The 24,188-nt window shown below is 40.8% G+C and overlaps 3 protein-coding genes across 6 annotated transcripts in view; all 3 read right to left on the bottom strand.

Annotated features, from left to right (window-relative positions):
• The window catches only part of gls2b (glutaminase 2b (liver, mitochondrial)), a 58,862-nt gene extending 54,658 nt beyond the window's left edge, over positions 1-4,204 (bottom strand). For all 3 annotated transcript variants that reach the window (XM_076268399.1, XM_076268398.1, XM_076268400.1), the window contains exons 1-6: positions 3,944-4,204; positions 3,699-3,804; positions 2,237-2,358; positions 946-1,075; positions 699-778; positions 33-196 (exon numbers count right to left, since the gene is read on the bottom strand). In XM_076268399.1, the coding sequence (XP_076124514.1) occupies positions 33-196; positions 699-778; positions 946-1,075; positions 2,237-2,358; positions 3,699-3,804; positions 3,944-4,125 (784 nt within the window). In that variant the 5' untranslated portion in view covers positions 4,126-4,204. The remainder of the gene's footprint in view (positions 1-32; positions 197-698; positions 779-945; positions 1,076-2,236; positions 2,359-3,698; positions 3,805-3,943) is intronic.
• Positions 4,205-5,028: 824 nt separating this feature from the next.
• Positions 5,029-7,936, bottom strand: rdh5 (retinol dehydrogenase 5 (11-cis/9-cis)). The gene is made up of 4 exons (XM_076268407.1): positions 7,621-7,936; positions 6,808-7,066; positions 6,309-6,472; positions 5,029-6,029 (listed from the first exon to the last, which is right to left on the bottom strand). Exons 1-4 carry the CDS (start codon positions 7,934-7,936, stop codon positions 5,809-5,811), a joined length of 960 nt encoding a protein of 319 aa, XP_076124522.1. The 3' UTR covers positions 5,029-5,808.
• A 4,815-nt stretch (positions 7,937-12,751) lies between these two features.
• bloc1s1 (biogenesis of lysosomal organelles complex-1, subunit 1) lies at positions 12,752-24,093 on the bottom strand. Of its 2 annotated transcripts, none has more exons than XM_076268412.1 (5): positions 23,968-24,093; positions 16,352-16,433; positions 15,134-15,206; positions 14,027-14,159; positions 12,752-13,837 (listed from the first exon to the last, which is right to left on the bottom strand). In XM_076268412.1, the coding sequence occupies exons 1-5, from the start codon at positions 24,076-24,078 to the stop codon at positions 13,733-13,735; spliced, it is 504 nt and encodes a 167-aa protein (XP_076124527.1). In that variant the 5' UTR covers positions 24,079-24,093; the 3' UTR covers positions 12,752-13,732. The 2 variants fall into 2 exon arrangements, with proteins under 2 accessions (XP_076124527.1, XP_076124528.1); XM_076268413.1 differs by lacking the exon at positions 23,968-24,093 and adding an exon at positions 23,667-23,790.
• Between the last annotated feature and the right edge of the window lie 95 nt (positions 24,094-24,188).

Raw genomic sequence — 24,188 nt, 5'->3', positions numbered from 1 at the left:
CAGAGGAGTGGGCTGTGGGTATTCTAACGCACCGTCCTCATCTAGCGACAGCTTGTTAAACTTCAGGCCACTGGGCTCTTTTCCCACGAAGTGGTGCACGCGCTCTGTGCCTGCCTCGTGCACGGCGATGGCATACTCCAGCGGCTTCACGCATGATTGCAGGCAGAAGGGCATCTTGCTGTCGCCCACTGAGTGCCTGGACAGACAGACAGGGAGACAGGGAGACAGACAGGGAGATAGGCAAGCAAGCAGACAGACAGGCAAGAAGACATCAGTGGATGGGCCACTGGCATCCCAGAATGTAACTGACTTGGAAACTTGTGTACCAGATCTAGCCAAACTATTTTGGGATCAGCATTAACCCACTTCACATGGGCTATTGTAGGATCTGACGTGTTGTAGCTGTTGACATTGCTTACATATTTCCTATTAACATGTAATGTTTTGGCCACTGTATTGTAAAGCTGCCATACCAATAATGTCCCTGCTGTAGTGGGGTAAAAAATAAACATGAACAAAGCCCTCTATCTTTTTACATTTAAACTAAAGTAAAATTGTCTAACTTTAAGTGCAAACTGGTGTTTTATATGACTACATGACACGTATCAGAGATTCTGTGGTTTCTCTGAATGAATGAATGAATGAATGAATGAATGAATGAATGAATGAATGCTTGATAGGCTGGTTGATTCTCTTACCTCTGTCCATCCACAGTACACAGTGAAACACCCCAAAGATCTGGATTGAATTTTGCCAAATGAGGAATGTAGTCTGCAACCTTCATTCACACATCCGCACATGCACACACACACACACACACACACACACACACACACACACACACACACACACACACACACAAGCTAGCATCAGTGGTCAGGTGGTCAACCATCAACATGTGAAATCGGCATGAACAAAACTACACACACTGACGGGGAGACTTACATTCCCTTCCTGCTGTGCTTGGACCTTGTGAAAAATCTTGTCAATGCTGCCCACAAAAGCCTCAAACTCTGGGATGATGAATTTCTTCTGGAAGGCCTGGGATAACAACATAATGTTCCCCCCCACGCACCTACAAGGCAATTTATTTATTCATTTTACCTTCCACTTTTTCAAGTTCCTTTTGTTCTTGGTGTTATTTCCCTAGCAAAACCTCTGTGTATAGAATTATTTACATGTATAAACCAAAACAAAGTAGTGGAAAGATTCAAATACCAAACACCAAAACACAGAAGAAGTAATAAAATGATTAGTTGCAGTCAACTGGAAAAACAAGCACAACAATCGTGGCATGAGCAGCTGGACAAAGCCACAGCATGGCAGAATAACAGCCGGAGGAAAGGACACATCCATCTGGGTTATTTACAGTGCAGTGCTAAGATCCCGTCTGCAGAGGACAATAGCTTTGGCCAGCGCTCCGGTGGGACAGTGCCTGGCTTGGCCAGAGAGCCACTGATCACCATTACAACTGATTATGAGGTATGCAGGTTTGTTTTGAAGAGAAGGGGTCTATGGCCGCAGGGCTGTTTTGGGAGACAGTGGAAGGAGGGTAATTAGAGGTTCTGAATGACAATGGATGGAATCCACCCAGCTGCTTGGTACTTTCCACTGCTATGCCAAACATTTGTTAGGGGGGCAGATGCAGAGATAAATCCGATAGGGAGATAAATGGCTGTCAGATGTGGGCTTCTGTAGTGTCTTGACAAAGTTCAAGTTCGTTTAAAAACGTTCAAAAAGACATGCACATGTGTCCTTGGATCACCAAAATCTATTCTGTATCTATTCATTTCTTAGCACCCTATTATCAACTGACAGTGTTTTTAAATTGTTTCACAACAACAAACATCACAGCTTTCCTGATTTAGGTGGAGAACCAGTAAAGCCCTCTCTGTGGCTTAACCGCACCAAAGCCATGGCACACCTCACTGCAAGTGGACACTGGCTTGACCTCAGCCTGTCGTCAGCTCGGACTCTGACAGATGCAGAGCCGGTCTGTATCTATGAGTGAGAGGGGAATCATCTCGAGTGGGGTATAAATAGCCTGTTTGGCACAGGGCATCACTGATCAGAGGGAGTGTGTGTAATATGAGGAGCTCTGGCCAAGCTGGAGTGTGTGTGTGTGTGTGTGTGTGTATATGTGTGTGTGTGTGTGTGTGTTGTGTATGAAGAACTGAGGGACACAGGGGGAAAGGGGTGTGTGAGGGTATAGAGGGGGTGGAAGAGTGCGACTCACTTTCCAAAGAGTTCTCGGTCCATCATGACTTCGGTGATGGAATCGCGTACCGTCATGCGGAGCTTTTCCATACAGTCCTTCAGGCGGGGGTCTGTGATCAGGAGACCTGTGCTCTTGAGGGCCTGCATGGGGACACAGAGAGGTTGGGAGGGGGAGAGAGATCAGACAAGAAGGTGGTTTCAGACAGCACACAGTTAATAGCACTGAAGAAAAACACATATTGGGGCAGCCGTGGCCTACTGGTTAGCGATCCGGACTTGTAACCGGAGGGTTGCCGGCTCCAGCCCCGACCAGTAGGAAGCGGCTGAAGTGCCCTTGAGCAAGGCACCTAACCCCTCACTGCTCCCCGAGTGCCGCTGTTGTTGCAGGCAGCTCACTGCGCCGGATTAGTGTGTGCTTCACCTCACTGTGTGTTCACTGTGTGCTGAGTGTGTTTCACTAATTCACGGATTGGGATAAATGCAGAGACCAAATTTCCCTCACGGGATCAAAAGAGTATATATACTTATACTTATATGGCAAATCCATGGGTTTCATCAGGTCCCTTTCCACAGGTGTATTAATCAAGCACCATGCAGTCTGCATTCATAATCTAAGTGCTTGATTTTATACACCTGTGGAAAGCAACCAGATGAAACCCATGAATAGCAATTAACAACACAACAACACAGTGACATTTACAGAAACAATTTTAGCATGGAAGAAAGACCATTCATTTTTAGCTGTGAGAAAAAATCCAACATGTCAGCACAGTGATTGTTACATCACAGAGTTAAGGAATAAATTCAGTCCGTATGGAAGGGATTGGGTTGCTAATGACAGCTGCTACATGGTCAGTGTACAGACAATGTAGGCCTACTCTTATAGGAAAAATTAGCTAAAAAAACACCATGAGCATGGCTTTAATAGCCAGAAGCAGCATACAAAGTGACACAGAATGCATTTCAACTGTAAGTTGTTTTTCATAAATGCAAAATGATGAAAGGATCATTAAGTGATGATTCAACAGGATATTGATTATGATACTTCAGCCATATGTGAGGATTTTGAATAACTCACAGATTAGGCTACTGTCTATTATGTCATGATAATGGAATTTACCATTTTTGTTTAAACAAAGAGATGTAGGCCTATATAATACCATAGGCCTAATTCAATCTTCTGTTACACTTTCAAAACATCTACTTATGCATTTAATAAATTAGTGCACCCCTTAGGATACTGTCCAAGCTGCATCACTTGTTATTAGGGAAAAAGGCAATCTGTCCACCAAACAAAGTGTAAATAGGCTAGGCTAGGCTACTAATAGAAAATTCTCTAACCCATGGCAGGACAAATATGGAGGCCTATACAACACAGTCTTATTACAGAAAAAGAAAAACAATAAAGAGATAGGCCTACTGAAAACAGCTAAAGGGATTGCTTGCCTTTCAATCTCTTAATCAGATTTATGCATACTTACGGAGATAAACTGAGAAATTGAGATTTTCTCCTCTCCCTGTGTGATTGTGTAGAAAAGCATATCTTCCAATGCCGAGAAAAGACCTTTTCTTTTTTCATTCATATGCCTGGCGGAAAAAGTCATTATTCCTAGTATGTCTCGAGTCTGGAACTCGGAACAAATCAGGTCAAAAGAGAATTGGAACTATGTAGCATAGCCTACCACGAATGAAAATATTTTCAACAGCCAAAATATTGCCAACTCACATTTGAGCGAATCCGCTACCATAATGCTGTCTCAAGTAAGAGGTCCCGCTGTACCTCTTTTTGTTTACAGCATGGCTTCTCATATTTTTCCGAAATTTAAAGACTGACGCTCTTGATACATCTTTCACGAAGCACTCCGCTACTCCCGCATTACCCACACGTACAATTTTTAAACAGAACATAGGCCTAGTCACTTTTACTTGCGTGAACGAAAGTTTCAAAGAGACGTTCTGTGGCTTACAGGAGCTCTGTAACTGTAAGCGATTAGTGCTGCTATGAAAGTCACTGGCCCTGTCTGTGCATAAGCAAACAGCTGACAAAACTATATCGACTACTGGGCAGTGACCTAAACTGCAGTGAGGCTACCTGAAGTGGCCAATCAGACAGAGAATGGGGTGACAGCGCAGTTGATCTTTTGCCACAGGTTAGGCCTAAATCACCTTGATGTGTGACAGAACATGTCTGCTTAGGCCTACTCAACTAAAGACAAATAAAAACGTGTAATTGCAGTCCAACATTTAAAGGGCACCCTTAAGAGTTTTTTTTTAACGTAGGACTAACATAACGATTCCAAAATCATTTTGAAGGCAGATATAACTCATAACATCAGCACATTGTTTTAGCAGCCCTCTAGGCAATTGCCGACCAACTCTCTGTGTTTGGGTATTGGCCTACGTAGAAACACTGCCCCTGTTCATACAAAAGACACATATTTAGTTCTGTTATGATCGCGCTGTGGGGGGACCCCGAGAGCAAATCTTCTATAATGTGCTGCTTTGAGAACAGTAGGTCTACTTACTACGGCTTTTGCAGACGACAAAATTGTTCTTTGGATTCCCCTTAACCATAACAGGCTGCTAAAACTGGAATTAGCTCTCAACAAATTCATAAAATAGCCTTGGCCTGTTCAGAGAACAAGACATCATAGGCCTATGCCAATGACAAGGGCACACAATGCTGCGACAATTCTTGAGTGCATAAAATGAAATCAACCCCGCACAAACATTGTTATATTAATATTTTTGTTAAACTTTATTTAATTTGTACATTTACAGAGGTGTAAAGTTCACAAATGCAGTGTTCACAGTGAGTGGTTTTAGAAAATACACATTAATAAATCAGTTAATCAGCAGCAGATAATAGCCTATCCCTGATTCGTGCCAGTGTTCACTGTCTAACACAGTCCCACCAGGATCTTGGTCTTGCTGCTTTGTGATTGTTGTGGCTAAATGTGACTGAATTTGCTGCCTGAATTCTCAAAATTTGCAGTTAAAGCTGCTGTGATTCTGAGTTTTATAAAAATCAATCACAAGATAATGCCGAATTTGCATGACTGTTTTTTTGTGAAACTATTGCAGTAATAAAATAAAACTGCTGTTGCAATTGCAGGAAAGCATTGAATCACAAAATCCTGGAGGTAGTGAAATTTGATTAAAGAAGCACTGTGGACATCTTCACATGGCACCGGACACTGGGACATGTCTGGCCCAGATTCAGCTTGGATTCCGAAGCCATTTTGGGCCAGAACCAGACTTGTTTGGGTCCAGATCCATCACGTAGCCCACTGCACTCTGGGTCTCTCTCTAGTCATTCACAGGTTCTCTTCACCCACTGCACACCAAATGCTCCCAATCCAAAAACTACAGTACAGCCTTTTCACACAGAGGTGACCAGGAAGGCCTCGAGTTGACATTACTTTTTTTACTGCATCACAAATAATAAGGCAACAACATTACAGTAATTCACAGGCAGCGTTTCTTCACACATAAATATACAATATTTTACTGGCAAATGGTTTTCTCCTCACGCAAACACTTCGATTCTGTACCTGTGTTCAATACACCTAAAACACGCTACTGGCAACCCTACACGCTCTTGGCAGGCCGTGGAAGCACCAGTTTGAGGCCGATGTCCACCACACAGGAGGGCATGTAGGAGAGGGGAATCCACACAAACTTGGCATCCCAGCCGGCGCTGTAGCGGGTGCGCGGGTAAGCAGAGGTTAGCGCGTGCTCCATGCAGTTGGTGACTTTGCTCAGGTCAGCGTCGCACACAGCGTTCATAATCAGCCGCTGCACCTTGATGTCTGCGGATAAATTGATAAGCAAAAAGGAAATCAATCAATTCAACCCCAAATGCATTATTGTGTTTTTATTTAAAACCTAGAAGAGAGAGAAGAAAATAAAATGGACACATTCAAAGAAAACATAGCACTCCACATCATACTTTCATGTTGAAATGTCAACTTTGGACAACCCCAACATCACTAACCACTCTCTAACCTATAATCCTTGTCATAACTCATGAGACCTATCTTTATTTATTAACTTCTGGATGCTTCTGCAGAGCTTGTAGGCCTACTCACACTTGTCGAGGTATTTCTCCCCATAGCTGGCACGGACCTCAGGTGTGAGATTGTTCCATAGGCGTGTGAGCTCTCTCTCGATGGGGTCGAGGCTTGTCACCTGGGTCTTAAAGAAACCCGGCTCAATGATGCACACTTTGATTCCAAAATAGTGGATGTCCCTCCTACAAACATCAAGACACAAGAATAACAATGGATAACCCACTCACACCATGCTGTGTTATGCTTTATTCTTTTGGTACGTGGACTTGTTGTATGTGAGCCAGAGGTGGTTGGACATCAATTCACAAAAACTTGGCTTTCTATGCAATGAGTGAAACGACTGCATCTTTTTTGTTATTTGAACACATAATTACTACTTATAAGGATATCTTGAGACTATTCAGAAAAGAAACACATTTGAATATCCTTTTCTAGTATTTTTTACAGAGAATAAAAAACTGAGAAAAGTAAAAACTATCTGGAGATTTGTTTTGTTTCACCCCTCTTGCAGTCTTACCTAAGGGTGTCAGAGAAGGACTCTACACCGAACTTAGAGATGCAGTAGCCGCCACCGTTAGCTGCCACCCTGCCCAGCACAGATGCCACGTTCACAATGCGTCCCCTGGCCTGCTTGATCAGAGGCAGGAAGTTTATGGTCATCTCAATACAGCCGATCATGTTGACCTTGAGCGTGCTCTGGTAGTCGTCAATCGTCATCCACTCTGAGGGGCCCATGGGCAGAGACCGCCCTGCATTATTCACTATGCCCCACAGGCCTGCCAATGGAGGATGAAAAAATTAGGTAAGGTGGTAGTGCGGTACAGGTGAACAAGCTTATTATGAGACAGTTGTATATTAAGGATCTTTGATTCAACTTATGCATGGACTTCCGTTATTCACTATGTGAGTGTAAACAAAGGACCATCAAAAGGTAGTGCATTCAGTAAGTGAGGAAATAGTCTTTTTTGGTGGGGGTGTGGCTGCTGAAAGTAAATTTTGGTTGCATGGGTTCTTATCATAGACTGTAAAAAATATGAACTCACGACACTGTCATGACACATGAACCCTAACCCTAACTCTAACCCTAACCTGTCATGACAAAAACCGAATGACACATAATGACAAAAGCGTTATGTCATAAACATTTATGACTTGTTTATAATGTTTATGGCTTGTTCATGACAGTGTCATGTCACTCTCATGTAGATACCTTCAAGTAAAGTGTAACCGGAAAATGTCTTTTTTTTTGGTGGGGGTTTGGTGTGGCCGCTTAAAGTAATTTTTGGTTGCATGGGTTCTTATCAATAAATACAATCTGCTGGCCGCTGACCTTTATCGCCGACCTCCTTCTTGGTCCACTCGAAGGCCTTCTGGATGCTCTCGGTGCTGGTGATGTCCAGCAAACAGGTCTTGAGGTACGGCCCTGTCGCCCTCTTCAGGTCGTCCGCCCCCTTCTCTGTGAGGCAGCCGGCCAGAACGCGGAACCCTTTCCGGTCCAGTCGCTTGCACAGCATGTTCCCGAAGCCCGAATCACAGCCAGTCACAAACACGTACTTCTCATTGATCCTGTCCATCTCCATGCTGTCCAAGTAAAACCAGACCGCCACCCAGATGACGACCACCGCCCCCGCCACATACATCCACATGTCATCCGTGCTGTGGGGTGGAGAGAGAAAGTGAGGGATTTTCATCTTTTAGCCTAAGCACACACATTGCCTGTGTTTATGGATATTTAAATAATTTTACATTTGTGTTGCAGAGGTCGGTGTATAATGTACACAGTTGGATACTTTGGTCACAAGGACTCAGTAATCCTTTGAGAACATTTAATTTTTTAAGTATATTTTTTGGGCTTTTTTGCCTTTATTCTAATAGGACAGTGGAGAGTGACAGGAAGCAAGTGGGATAGAGAGAGATGGGTGGGATCGGGAAATAACCGCAAGTCAGATTCGAACCTGGGTCCCAGTGGGCACTACTTGGACCCGTGTATGGTGCGGGCGCTGTAGCCTGCTGCGCCAGAGCGCCCTCCCACCTTGACAACATTTCTACTTTACCTCAAAAAGTCGTACACACCCCACATTGCATCCATGCTGAAGCTGAGGTGGTGGTGTGTTGCTGGTGTCTCTTCAGATACCTGATAAGTAGATGAAGAACATTCAGTGATGAGCAGTAGAGCCTGGATGTAGAGCCTGGCTTTTTCCTGGCCCTGATCTGGTACTAAATGAGGTCCAGGTGAAAGCCTGAGTTCCATAGTTTGGAGTGAGGTAATAGTGATGCAAGAGGCCTCCCAGGTATGTACAGCCCATGTTTGGTTTTGTAATAATCATATGTTGTGTTGGTTCCACACTACAAACATTTTATATGAATCATGTTGTTTTGGTTTAGCTTCCAGCTTACTTTCTTCCTTCTTTTGGTTATTTATTATGACATCAGTCCACAAGGTGCATCCTTGCAGTCCCCTGTGGTCTATCATACAGCCGTACCTCTGGTGCAGTAGTCAGGTGTCACAGAGTATAACAGCCATTTTCCCTTTAGTTCATTTATATGTTTGTTTACTTCTGGCATTACAGTTAATAATATTCATCAGGTATACAGACTTTTAAATGTTTTATATAAGTAAATAGTTTTACTTCTGTTGATGTGTGTGTGTGTGTGAGAGAGAGAGAGTATGTGATGATGATTATGATTATGTGTGTGTGTGAGAGTGAGTGAGTGAGAAAGAGAGAGAGAGAGAGAGTGTGTATGTGTGTGTATGTGATGATTATGTAGTCACAGGGCAAAAACGTGAATGAGAGACTATGGCGTCAGAGGCACATGAGAACCTTTGGACTAAGGGTCTTAGCAAACAAAGAGCGCCATTGGAAAGAGAGCAGAGAAATGCCCTGATCACTCCCCAGTCAAAATCCAATGCCATTCACTCCCAGCCACGTAAGCCTCTCACAGATCAAAACCTATTAGCTGTCTCAGGCTTGTTAGAGTGGAGGATGGAGAAAGGCTCTTTTGGTTAAAAAATAAATAATCTAAATTTGTACCTTCATTGGAATTTGCTTAGCTGATCATGGGGCCTGGGAAAGATGCTTTTAATTTGCCCCCTCATCAAGAGCAGCTGCCTCTGGGGAGGATTGTTAAAGGCGAGTCCCTTGGAGTTTTTTTTATCATTTGATATGTCAATGAATGTTGGACATGGAAAGAAATGTTGAGTAAAGTAAAAAGCAAACATCATTCTGCTTTTAACTGATAATGTCCTAAAACTACCGCTATGTCAATGAGTGTCAAATATGTCCTACCTGGACTCAAAACCTTGATTCCAGTGCTTGTCATGAGTTTATCAAATCTTTTTCCTGAGTATGGCATGACAATAGAGGATTTAAATAGAGTACCTTGATTTGAAAAGTCAGTGAATGTGTTGGATATGAATGTCTAGGTGATAGGGATTCTGAAGTATCCCATTACTATGTTCAAATACAGTGTGTAAAGATGATAATACGCTAATCCAGATATATCTGTCTTGTCACAAACAATACCAAGATATGCATTACAAAGTTGTTTGTGTCCATGTAAACACACTCGCGATGGTATTTGGCATTAACTGACATAAGGGAGGCCCAAGTCCCAGGACAATCAGTTATTGTCCCCTTAGTTAAGGTCCTGGCACAACGTAAGGTTAACAGCAATAACCACGAGGAGACCAGTTAATCTATCAATGATTACACATGGAGATGCCATTTAAAAATACAAAAAAATATAAAACAAACTGAAAACAAAAGAGATGTTAAAATGTATACAACATGTACACTGGCTCTTAACGGTAACATTCTGAATAGCTGTATGGTAGTACGTAAAGGTGAGGCGTACCTGTTCCCTTCTCCGCGGTGGCTGGTCTTTGTGGCCCTCACCCCCTCACACTCACGCTGTGGCCCTTTGCTGCCTGAATGAGCCTGTGTGTGTACAGCACTGCTGCGGAGAAAGCTTTATCCTTTCACTTTATCCTTTAAGACAAGTCCACAATTCGTAATCTGCAATCTGTGTGTGTGTGTGTGTGTGTGTGTGTGTGTGTGTGTGTGTGTGTGTGTGTGTGTGTGTGTGTGTGTGTGTGTGTGTGTGTGTGTGTGTCTGAGAGAGAGAGAGGGAAAACCCTCTGTGTCCATTCACAGTGCATGAATCCAACTGTTTTATGTAACAGTATTACACGCCATTATCTCGAGAAAATACAAAACACACACATTTCTCACATTTCTGTGTGAGTGTGTTATATATACGGGGTGCTATATAACACTGAAGACTAGCAAACTTAAGGAGCAGGATACCATGATATCTATGTATCAGTGTACAAATATATTTGCTTTGTAAAATCCTCAGCACATGGTTTATCTGTCTTATTTGTACGCTGTGAAAAAGTCCAACACTAATGCTTCCCTAGCCAGTCAGTATTGACCTCCCGATAATTCCCATCCCTGCCGAAACATTCTCTCACCAAACATGTGCTTGTCAGCAATAGTATCTACACACCGATGCTATTGTGTTAAATCTTTGTAAGTTTTTGAATCCGTCATGTTAAACTGTGTTAAGCTCTGAGAGCTAGAACATGATATTCCTCTATAGACACACATGTTTAACCCAGATGTTTATTTCAGGTTGTCTTTTTCTGTAAGTGTTTATTGTTATGGATTATGGGAAGGACTTGGCCCAGACCTGGTCCATATACAGAACTGATCTGGCAAAAGAGTTTGGGACAAACACACATAGAGTTAGAGTAAGGAGAGTCCAGTGAGAAAATTCAGAAGGTAGACGGCAAAGTCACTACAGGCGTCTTTCACAGGGCACATCAGTGCAATTAGATTAGTCATAATCTTTTTACCATCTGGACTGTATTAACCCTGTTCTGACACAGGAACTAACAGCTTTTTCTTAACATGATGATTCCCAGTACAAGTAGTCTGCAGATCACCTTTCATGATTTCATAACTTCGGATAAAATTGTGGAGACAGATACTGTGACCAGCCACATGTCTGTGCTATGCTAGTAGTATTGTGTGTAAGTGGTAAATAGTCTGACCAGCCACAGAATAATGTCTGTGTTGCACAAGCAGTATTGCTGGTAACTGGTAGATGCTTGAAACACTGTCCCTGACAAAGGAGCAAATGAGCTGCTGTGTGCTGACTGTACGATCTGATTATATGACCTGCAAAGCCAGGTTTCTCTGTTCCCTAAACATCATATTCTAAACACCATATCACATCAACTACCATAACCAGGATACTTGTGTCCATGTTAATTCACTTATATTATGAACGCAATTGACTTTTATGGTAATTCGTTCAAAACACTGCATTCGTCATTGATAAAGAGGGCTTAGGTCACAGGAAGAATAGTGTTACATTAACAGATGCCCTAAAACACCACTGAATGGAGGGAGACGTTCAGTAAAACACAGACTATGAGGAAGACCCACAAAGCAGCTAAAGCGTTGTTACCAAACCTGAACTTTGTCAGAAGCTAAGTGACTGAGAGACAACTGAGCTGCCATGTGCTGGGTGATGTAACTTCAGCTCGCTTTACAGGGCCAAGTAGTGTGGCGTACAGCAGCCTTACATGGAGGCTGTGCTGAAGTGCTTTGGCTCAAAACAAAACTCACATGACAGGGCCATTCAGTAATCGCTAGCTAGACATCTTGCGCCTAAACAATTAAGCATACTTTATGTAAGCATGGTCTATGCATCAGGAAGAACTGATTCAGGTCATTCATTTATATAGTAGAAATACTTTAGTTCAAACAAAAACGATACATTTTGCAATTCTCAATCTGTCGACTTTATGGAAATCAACTACATCTGAGTACCGGTATGTATATGTCAATGTGTTTGTTTGTGTGTGTGTGTGTGTGTGTGTGATTAACTACGTAGTACTAAGGCTCTTCACAGAGAGGGCTCCTGGAAGCTAATAATCCTATTTCCCCATGGAAGACCCCATTGTTCTGCAGGTGACTGAATAAAGGCTGGTCTTAATCCTAATTGAAAAGTCACTCCCTATCTCAAACAAATAGTATTTACATAACATCTTATTATAGTATACAGCACACAAATCACTTGTAATAAAGTACTGAATGTCTATATAGTAGCTACAATAGTAATATTGTGCAGTGGGTGCCAAGGTGACCCAAGGTTACTCCACTTCCCCGAACACTGAAAATAGGCTTAGCCCATGAACTTACATTAGTTAAGAAGTGCTATAAGAGAGCAGCTACAGAAGTCTACAGCTCAATTTTACTACATCTGTCTGTGGTTTTGAATCATTCATATTTAAACAGGTCTCTCCAAAACTCTAACTACCGTAGTTACCACTGCAGCTGTTCCCACAAACTCCTTGTTCCTCATTTGTTAAATCCAGATATTTTGGCAACAACAATGTACACATGGATCAGTAGTCGTTTGATTCAAATGAATCAATCAACATTTTTAAGTATTGCTAGGTAAAGTAGTTTATTTTTCTGTTCATCGGGACCAAAGGTCAAAGAGCATCACATTCAGCAAAACATCAGCACCCAAGGATTTTACAAACCTGTCTTTGTTTATCATCATAAACATGAGGGACAGTGACACAAAGACTCCTGTCAGTCCATTCATCTCAGAGTTAGCGTGGATGATATTATATCACACCCCTCTAAGCAATCAATCAATCAATCAGCCATTTAATTAATTACCTGCCTCGTCACATGGACTAGCAAACAATAACCTACTAACCCCCCAACTGTAAGCTATGCTGCAGGCCAATTTCATTTTCTTACGTCACATGAGCAGCAATCATATTACTGAAGTATGATAGAAGGCGTCCTCAAATTCTGAAGCTTGTAGATTGGTTTGCTTGGATGCATACAGGCAGTCCAGTCTGATGGGGGTGTTTTTGTCCTACGTGAGGGTGTCATTTATACAGATTTGACATGGAATCTGGGCCTTGCAAAATAAGAGCCATCAACTTTCTTGTAGCGGATACAACCAGACTTTCCGAAACATCCCTCAGGTCATTATTTAAACGTGAAAACAGACTGTGGGGGGATATGAGCAGTTGGATTACATCGGTTATCCCCATTTGAAATGTTTTAACTGACTTATGAGTTATGCTGCCTAGAGGCATTTTGTGAAGCCCTGAAAAAAAAAAACACTGCAAGAAGACAAATCTTTCTCAGCAGACAATAAATCTCCTTGCATATTCTCTTCAGGCAGGAAAGATGTCTGATTCACAAGCTCCTGCTGTCATAGGAATACACACACAGAGACAAATGGAACATGCTTGACTTAAGAGCTCCATTACAGGGCCCCTCGGAATTAATTCCACGACCCACCTCGCTGTCTTGCAGCAGTTCGTTCAGATGTTTCATTGACCGCAGAATCACCATGATGGCACTCTTGCCTGAGTCAGTGGTGATATCAGGGTCAGTGTGTGTTTAAGAGGTCTGGAGCTGACCCTTGTGGACATACTCAAGTGCCGTGGCGATGGTCCTCATGTCCATCTCAATGCTGCGTGCCCAATTTTCAACATCGCCAATCTCCTGTTAAACATGAGCAAACACACACACACACACACACACACACACAATCATCATCATTTCCACACATTACTAAAATACAACAGAAGAGGTTTAAATTCTCATTCTCTACCTAGATATACACAAGTTCCTTCACTTTTTCACACTTGAATCTAAGCAGATGCCAGGTGTCTAAAGGTGGATGGAATGTACCTTGAGCGCCTGGTTGAAGCCCTCCACCATGCTGATCCACTGAGCTGTCTGCTTAGCAAACTGGCCAGCCTGCACCTGCAGCGTCTTTACCTCATGGTCCAGTTTACGCTGGTTCACATAGGCCTGGGCCACCCTGGTGTAAGAACATACAGACACACACACACACACACACACACACACACACACACACACACACACACACACACACACGTTTACAGTCTAGTTCCAGAGAAAATTAAGAGAAAAATTAAACACAAAAGAATAAGAACCATTCCCAACCCTTTCAAATACATTATCTTCCTTATCCTAAGCACAAGGAACCACATGTTTTACATAAATTCACAGTTCTGTGATTAGATTTTAGTCTAGACTCTATACCCTTCCATGGCATGGGATTTTCTCACATGCATTAAGTCCCGATTGTTTAGCAACTCGCCCTCAAAGCCATTCCACTGATTCTTATGGGAGACAAAGGGCTGAGGGGATGGTGAAATATGAGTGGCGTAAGAATGCCAGCCAGGTTCAGGCGTGTAGGCACTAAGCTTCTTTCCCTTTGTTTCACCATAGGACTGTGTGTCCAGAGCACAGTCACTGTGCTTCTCTCCCACAGGCCATCCTGTAGTTCATTTAGTCTGTTTCCCCTGCTTACTTTATTTAGGGCTTTCCTGTCAAAACACTGCATATATATATATATATAGAGGTTGAAGGTACTGCAATTGCCAGAGTGTGTTCATGGTAGTTATGGTAACAGAGACAACTGAGATGACAGGGTTTTGCAAAATATTGAGACTTGTTAAAGAATGAAACGCAAAGTGTCTATTATCCCTGCACAATTTCCATTCAGTATCTGACTGAACTTGACATGTTTATTTATTTTTGTTTGTATGCCTTGAAGCCATGTTTCTTTTATCTTATTTTATGTTTGTGCATTTAGTGCTTTCCCCACCAAATAGCCTAATTCTTCCTTCATTAAACTATGAGGACTCAGCTGATACATTGTTTTTAGTGATACACAGAGATAGATCAAATTATCAGATTACAACCATGACCAGTGTAACTGTGTTAATGTGATATGTTGCTTGCTTGATAAGTGACCTGACTATTTACCCAACATTCAGGTGGTCCACCAGTGCCTCAGTTAGAGATGTGGCAGCAGCAATGGCCTCTCTTCTCCGTCTCTCTGAGGAAAAAAAGAGACAAATAAAATTACCTCCATTATATCAGCCATGACATCATTCTGACATGTGGTAGTGAGCAGTAAAGGATCTTTGGGGTGGAACTCTTGTATAAGCCCTTTGGGCTTCGTTCCCTACTTGCACCATTGATGTAAATGTGTGCTAAATAAATAAACTAAACTGAACTAAACTTTGGCAGTATGTTCATGTGGCCATGTGTTGGATTGGTGCTTGGGGCCAGGGATGAATTACTGCACGGGCCTACCGGGCCCAGGGGCCCAAGGGGTCAGGGGGCCCTGAAGCCCAAGCCTTTGCATGGAATCATTGCCTCAATATCAACAAATCAGGATGTAGGCTATGAATCTGATTGAATTTAGTATTGCCATCCCCAAAATGCACCAGAATACAAGAAATCACATGAAACAAATAAAAAATGTTCTGGGGGAGGACCCCCAAACCCCCCTCCCACATATGCAACAATTAGTGGGGGGCCCTAATACATCTGGGTCCAGGGGCCCGAAAGTTCATAATCCGTCCATGCTTGAGGCACTTTGATGCCAACACAAACATTAATTGCATGCTTAATTACAAATCGATGCACATTTATTAGGCTACATTCCTCCTATAATTGCTGTAGGATTAGATGTTCTAAAACACGTAACATTGTCACCCCCATTGCATGCAAATGTAGCCTAATGCCTACCTGATATAAACATAGGATGTTTTGTATATAAAAGTATTTATGTATTGCATAACAGTATTTGGTTTTAATATCTTCCAACAGGGAACAATCGTTTAATTGTATATGGGTTTTACATGTCCTTTTGAATCAAAAGGATAAAAACAAAAACCATAACTAAAGTGGTTTTCAAAAAATAGCCTGATGGAATCGACATGCGCCTGCGATGAACGGACGTTCGTTCTCCAGTTTAGGCCAATGTCACAAGGGTGAGAAAATTAAAAGGGTAGGCTATTGTTGTCAGAGAAACTTAACCGACTCATAAACGTCGTGCTCGCTCCAGCTACCAATGTCTGAAAGGCATTTATAGCTAACGTTATCTGACTATAAGAAACCAAGGATAACGTTTTATCCATCAAGTTCACGGCGGACAAACCCAAGCCTAACGTTAGAAAGGGTCGGAACCCATACCTTGCAGCTCTTTCCTTTCGTTCTGCTTTGCTTGATGTTCTTTTAGCAATCGTGAGAGCATTTTCCGTAATTGTGTGGGTACCTAGAGTAGAGAGAGCTTATTCACTTCACATTAGATTGCAAGACTCACATGACATTTAGAGGAAAACAAACATTGTTGTGAAATCACTTCCGTGTCCAAACTATCGTCAAAATAAAAGTCATAGTTGAAAAGGAGTTTTGAGAGGTGGCTGGCTTGATACCAGTGGAGGTGTCGGTGAGAACAGTTCAGTCACTTTTAATTCCTCTATTGTAACATCCAGTGTGATTAAAGGAGAATGAGTGTGTGGATAGATAGGAGTAGTGTGAGTGTGGGTATCTTATAGCTCAAAAACGCATGGAAGGCAGAAGACACAGCATTTCCAGCTTACAATAGGATTCCTCTATGTGACTTGAACAAAGGGAAGGGGCTGTGGGCACAGGTGTTGTCTAATAAAGTCTGTGGCTGATTGAGGCTAATTAATTGCAGGTGCAGTGCACTAAAAGGGGAAATGAGTGGGCAAGAAAAGGGGGTGTGGATTGCTCTGCAAGTGCAGGCCAGAGCAGAAACTTTCAAACATAGGCTGCCTATATTAATTGGCTTTATTTGGATTTATTATTTATTAATTTCACAATACAGTTTGAATCAGTAGGCCTACAATGTTCTAAATGTGATAAAGAGGAAGAAATAACTCAGAAAGAAAGAATGGTGATCAAATGTGCCCTTCACTTCATAATAGCTTAAGAGCAAGGTCTTGGTGATATTGGTGACATAAAGCCAAAACAATCTTTAAATTATCTTTGAGACAAAATAATTTAGCCTGTTTTAAGCCTTAGGCTACTTATACTGACGGCGTTGCCTACTGGGGGGCACATAATATTTGTGAGACTGCTGCTCGCATAGCCTATACTCCAAACTGAGGGGTGTGATGAAGTAATTAGATAGATAGATAGATAGATAGATACTTTATTGATCCCCAGGGGAAATTCAAGTGTGCCTATATTATAAACACGTTAGGCCCAATTACTATAAACCTGAACAATAATCAGAAGGGGAAAAAACATATAGTTTGACCAATGGTTTAACTATATTTGTGCATTTAGTTCAGTTTAGTGAGTGAAATCCATACTGCACAATGTAGAGCGAATGTTGGAGCGAAATGTACGACGGAGTAGGCTATTAGGGCCACATGAAAAACATATTTTTGCCATGACGAGATAAACTCGACATGTCGACTTTAAAGTCGCCATGTCGACATTAAACTCGACATTTCGAGAATAAATTTGAAATATCATGTCGACTTTAATCTCGACGTGTCGACTTAGTCGCCATGTCGACATTAAACTCGACATTTCGAAAATAAAGTTGAAATATCATGTCGACTGTCGGAGTTACAGGCGATAAATGCGATGGTCAAAAGTAAACGTCAGCGGTTTATTTATTTATTGTAGGCCTATTATTAAAGTGTTTTTCCTCTAAAGTTTCAACTTCATGCTTATGCACTAGTGCTCTCCCCAGACTTTCACATTGCATGTTTGTTTGTAATGGATGCAAAACAGCCTATTGCTTAATGTCTATGAGGACGAATGAAGTTGTCCTCCCGACCAGGCAACCCCATGTATTCTAAGTAAATGCACACATCTGTGTTTATAGCCTCCTATATGTATTGCAGGTAAGACATGGAAAAGCAGTTTTAGAAAAATTCTATCCGAATATCGGCAATCTATCTGAAATAACACCTATTTGAAGTAGGCCTATTATTCATGTCACATATTGTGTGTTAGTGTAGGCTATATAGCTTAAACTGTAGGCCTAGGCCAGCGGTTCCCAAACTTTCCCCCCCGCGTACCACCGCCTACATTCCGACTCGGCTCGCGTACCCCCCACCATCCGCCACATAAACACATAAAAACGTAACGCATTCTATAACCCCCCCCCCCCCCCGCGTTGACAAATTTGTCCGTTTCCCGGTTTTAGGTGCGTGCATTTGGTCAGTTAAAAAGTTATGAAAATTAGCCTGCATAGTAGCCTAACTACATCCACATACAATATCTTATCTTATAATAGGCCTACAACAACGCATGGATGTATTCGTTTGGACAACATTAGGCTATAGGCCTAGAAAGGCTAAACGGCTACCTTTAGACCGAGGTGAAGTTAGTTTGATATTTGATATTCGGATATTTGACAGATATTCAAAAAAAAAATTATGCGGCCGGTTTCACCCCATGTTTGCAGAAATGTACAGATGACCTGTCTACTTGCTCCCAGCAGACCTTAGGGACCGTCTAAAAAGTACCTTCTGAATTACCTTCATAGTATTTTTTGTCAATAGCTTTGACATCATGTGACCTAGTGACTCCAAACCAATTCAAAATAGTTATCCTATATGGGACTCATCAGACACACCTCTTTTTATAGTCACTATATGCACACTGTATTTTATATGAATATTTTGTTAAAAAAATACATTATATCCTATATGAATGGTCCTCTTCTTTCAATACCTCCCAAGCCATGTGACCTAGTGACTCCAAACCAATGCAGAATTGTTATCCTATATGGGACTCATCGGGCACACCTCTTTTTATAGTCACTGTATGCACACTGTATTTTACATTAATATTTAAAAAAAATACATTATTTCATATAAGAAACAGTCTCCTTTTTTCAATACCTCCCAAGCCATGCGACCTAGTGACTCCAAACCAATGCAGAATAGTTATCCTATATGGGACTCATCGGGCACACCTCTTTTTATGATCACTGTATGCACACTGTATTTTATATGAATATTTTAAAGAAAATACATTATTTCATATAAAAAACAGTCTCCTTTTTTTCAATACCTCCCAGGTCATGCGACCTAGTGACTCCAAACCAATGCAGAATATTTATCCTATATGGGACTCATCAGACACACCTCTTTTTATAGTCACTGTATGTACACTGTATTTTATATGAATATTTTGTAAAAAAAATACATTATATCCTATATGAATGGTCCTCTTCTTTCAATACCTCCCAAGCCATGCAACCTAGTGACTCCAAACCAATGCAGAATAGTTATCCTATATGGGACTCATCGGGCACACCTCTTTTTATGATCACTGTATGCACACTGTATTTTATATGAATATTTTAAAGAAAATACATTATTTCATATAAAAAACAGTCTCCTTTTTTTCAATACCTCCCAGGTCATGCGACCTAGTGACTCCAAACCAATGCAGAATATTTATCCTATATGGGACTCATCAGACACACCTCTTTTTATAGTCACTGTACGTACACTGTATTTTATATGAATATTTTGTAAAAAAAATACATTATATCCTATATGAATGGTCCTCTTCTTTCAATACCTCCCAAGTCATGTGACCTAGTGACTCCAAACCAATGCAGAATTGTTGTCCTATATGGGACTCATCAGACACACCTCTTTTTATAGTCACTGTATGCACACTGTATTTTATATTAATATTTTAAAGATAATACATTATTTACCATAAGAAACGGTCTCCTTTTTTCAATACCTCCCAAGTCATGTGAGCTAGTGACTCCAAACCAATGCAGAATAGTTATCCTATATGGGACTCATCGAGCACACCTCTTTTTATGATCACTGTATGCACACTGTATTTTATATGAATATTTTAAAGAAAATACATTATTTCATATAAAAAACAGTCTCCTTTTTTTCAATACCTCCCAGGTCATGCGACCTAGTGACTCCAAACCAATGCAGAATATTTATCCTATATGGGACTCATCAGACACACCTCTTTTTATAGTCACTGTACGTACACTGTATTTTATATGAATATTTTGTAAAAAAAATACATTATATCCTATATGAATGGTCCTCTTCTTTCAATACCTCCCAAGTCATGTGACCTAGTGACTCCAAACCAATGCAGAATTGTTATCCTATATGGGACTCATCAGACACACCTCTTTTTATAGTCACTGTATGCACACTGTATTTTATATTAATATTTTAAAGATAATACATTATTTACCATAAGAAATTGTCTCCTTTTTTCAATACCTCCCAAGTCATGTGACCTAGTGACTCCAAACCAATGCAGAATAGTTATCCTATATGGGACTCATCGGGCACACCTCTTTTTATGGTCACTGTATGCACACTGTATTTTATATGAATATTTTAAAGATAATACATTATTTACCATAAGAAACGGTCTCCTTTTTTCAATACTTCCCAAGTCATGTGAGCTAGTGACTCCAAACCAATGCAGAATAGTTATCCTATATGGGACTCATCGGGCACACCTCTTTTTATGGTCACTGTATGCACACTGTATTTTATATGAATATTTTAAAGATAATACATTATTTACCATAAGAAACGGTCTCCTTTTTTTCAATACCTCCCAAGTCATGTGACCTAGTGACTCCAAACCAATGCAGAATTGTTATCCTATAAGGGACTCATCGGACACACCTCTTTTTATGATCACTGTATGCACACTGTATTTTATATGAATATTTTAAAGAAAATACATTATTTCCCATAAGGAATGGTCTCCTTTTTTTCAATACCTCCCAAGCCATGTGACCTAGTGACTCCAAACCAATGCAGAATAGTTACCCTATATGGGACTCATCGGGCACATCTCTTCCTATAACCATTGAAAGCACACTCTATTTTATATTAATATTTTAAAGAAAATACATTGTTTCTTATAAGGAATGGTCTCCTTTTTCAACCCCCCCCCCCCCCCCCCCAAGGGAAGTGACATAGGGACACCAAACCAATGCAGAATATCCTATATGGGACTAATCAGACACACCTCAAATTAATATAATTTTTGCACATACTATTTTATAGTACCCATTTGTTTCCTATGGAAACTGTGTTTTCTCAATACCTTCCATGTAATAGTAGATGCCAAATCATTTTTCATATTGAGGTGTGTCTGATAAGTACCCCATAGCAGAACAGTTCTGTATTGATCTGTGTTGTCTAGGACCCCTTATATGGCAGCTATTGAGCAAAAAGCTGTTTTTCCATAGGAAATAAATATGATTCTTTAAAAAAAATGTAATATAATAGTTCATGCAAAATATTATTTCACATTGACATGTGTCTGATTAGTATCACATAGCAGAACAGTTCTATGTTGATCTGTGATGTCTAGCGAGAAAAAAGCTTGCGAGGTATTGAAAAAAGGAGACCATTCATGATGGCAAATAATGTATTTTCTTAAAAATATTCATATAAAATACAGTGTGCATACAGTGACTATAAGAAGAGGTGTGTCTTATTAGTCCCACATAGGATAACTATTCTGCATTGGTTTGGAGTCCCTAGGTCACATGGCTTGGGAGGTATTGAAAAAAAGGAGTCTGTTTCTTATATGAAATAATGTATTTTCTTTAAAAAAAATCATATAAAATACAGTGTGCATACTGTAACCATAAAAATAGGTGTGCCCGATGAGTCCCATATAGGATAACTATTCTGCATTGGTTTGGAGTCATTAGGTCACATGACTTGGGAGGTATTGAAAAAAGAGGACCATTCATATAGGAAATAATGTATTTTTTTTACAAAATATTCATATAAAATACAGTGTGCATACAGTGACTATAAAAAGAGGTGTGCCCGATGAGTCCCATATAGGATAACTATTCTGCATTGGTTTGGAGTCACTAGGTCACATGACTTGGGAGGTATTGAAAAAAGAGGACCATTCATATAGGAAATAATGTATTTTTTTATACAAAATATTCATATAAAATACAGTGTGCATACAGTGACTATAAAAAGAGGTGTGTCTGATGAGTCCCATATAGGATAAATATTCTGCATTGGTTTGGAGTTCCTAGGTCACATGACTTGGGAGGTATTGAAAAAAAGGAGACCATTCCTTATGGGAAATAATGTATTTTCTTCAAAATATTCATATAAAATACAGTGTGCATACAGTAACCATAAAAAGAGGTGTGCCCGATGAGTCCCATATAGGATAACTATTCTGCATTGGTTTGGAGTCACTAGGTCACATGACTTGGGAGGTATTGAAAAAAGAGGACCATTCATATAGGAAATAATGTATTTTTTTTACAAAATATTCATATAAAATACAGTGTGCATACAGTGACTATAAAAAGAGGTGTGCCCGATGAGTCCCATATAGGATAACTATTCTGCATTGGTTTGGAGTCACTAGGTCACATGACTTGGGAGGTATTGAAAAAAGAGGACCATTCATATAGGAAATAATGTATTTTTTTATACAAAATATTCATATAAAATACAGTGTGCATACAGTGACTATAAAAAGAGGTGTGTCTGATGAGTCCCATATAGGATAAATATTCTGCATTGGTTTGGAGTCACTAGGTCACATGGCTTGGGAGGTATTGAAAAAAAGGAGACCATTTATTATGGGAAATAAGGTATTTTCTTTAAAATATTCATATAAAATACTGTGTGCATATAGTGACTATAAAAAGAGGTGTGTCTGATGAGTCCCATATAGGATAACTATTTTGAATTGGTTTGGAGTCACTAGGTCACATGATGTCAAAGCTATTGACAAAAAAGACTATGAAGGTAATTCAGAAGGTACTTTTTAGACGGTCCTTAAGGTCGGCTGGGAGCAAGTAGATAGGTCATCTGTTTGTACATTGTCTGCAAACACGGGGTGAAACCGGCCGCATAATTTTTTTTTGAATATCTGTCGAATATCCGAATATCAAATATCAAACTAACTTCACCTCGGTTACCTTTAGTTTGTTAAATGTAAAGCCTGGCTTAATGTTACCTTTCTTGCCCATCTGAAATAACTCCTAGCTTTGCTCCTTCCCTCTTTTCTGTTTTTGTTGTTTTCAAAAACCTGTTATATCCGCGAAACTTAGCCTAATGTCGTCATGCGACTTTAAAGTCGACACGTCGAGATTAAAGTAGATATTTCAACTTTATTCTCGAAATGTCGAGTTTAATCTCGCCATGGCAAAAATATTGTTTTTCTTCATGTGTGGCCCTTATACTTATGGGGCAGCCGTGGCCTGGTTAGCACTTCGGACCTGTGCTGACCAGTAGGCACGGCTGAAGTGCCCTTGAGCAAGGCACCTAACCCCTCTGTTCCCCGAGCGCCGCTGTTGATGCAGGCAGCTCACTGCTCCGGGATTAGTGTGTGTGCTTCACCTCACTGTGTGTACACTGTGTGCTGTGTGTGTTTCACTAATTCACGGATTGGGATAAATACAGAGACCAAATTTCCCTCACGGGATCAAAAGAGATATACTTATACTTATACTTACTTATACTCCGTCGTAGAAATTAATTGTTCATATGTAGGCTACAGCAGCATTTTGTCGCTGGGAGGCAGCATATTGCTACCTTTGAAATCGACACTATACAAGTGAAATACCTGCACCGTCTCTTTCATTCGTTCACTCATTTTAAAGGACCTGCATCTAGGCTACTTCAAAAGATGCCTGCATAGGCCTAATACATGAGACTAAAATGAACGATAGAGGTGTTTCCTGGTGTCGTTTAAGTGCCTACTCTACTGTAAAACGACTGTAAAAAGGGTTTACAGTATGATAGAGATGGGAATACCCTTCCGTCACAAAGCTGTCCACTGCTGCTACCCGGATGTGCGTTTTCCCTCCGGATGCCGCACCAAATTTGCAGCTTGAGTGGGCGGTTGCCATGTGAAAACCTTGCCATGTGAAGTCCTCCTGTTTCAACAACGACGATTAGTAGAGGTCTTGAAGCAAGACAACATGCTGTTCTCATAGGCCAGCCTGTCTGAATATGAAGATTAGATTTACATAGAT

This window comes from Alosa pseudoharengus, unplaced genomic scaffold, assembly GCF_046254945.1.
Source record: "Alosa pseudoharengus isolate Yale_2024_CS ecotype anadromous, Long Island Sound unplaced genomic scaffold, YU_APseudo_1.1 YU_APseudo_1.1_scf_5, whole genome shotgun sequence".
Classification (NCBI taxonomy): Eukaryota; Metazoa; Chordata; class Actinopteri; order Clupeiformes; family Clupeidae; genus Alosa; species Alosa pseudoharengus.
The sequence above is the reverse complement of the archived record's forward strand: the minus strand, read 5'-3'. Positions and strand labels throughout refer to the sequence as shown.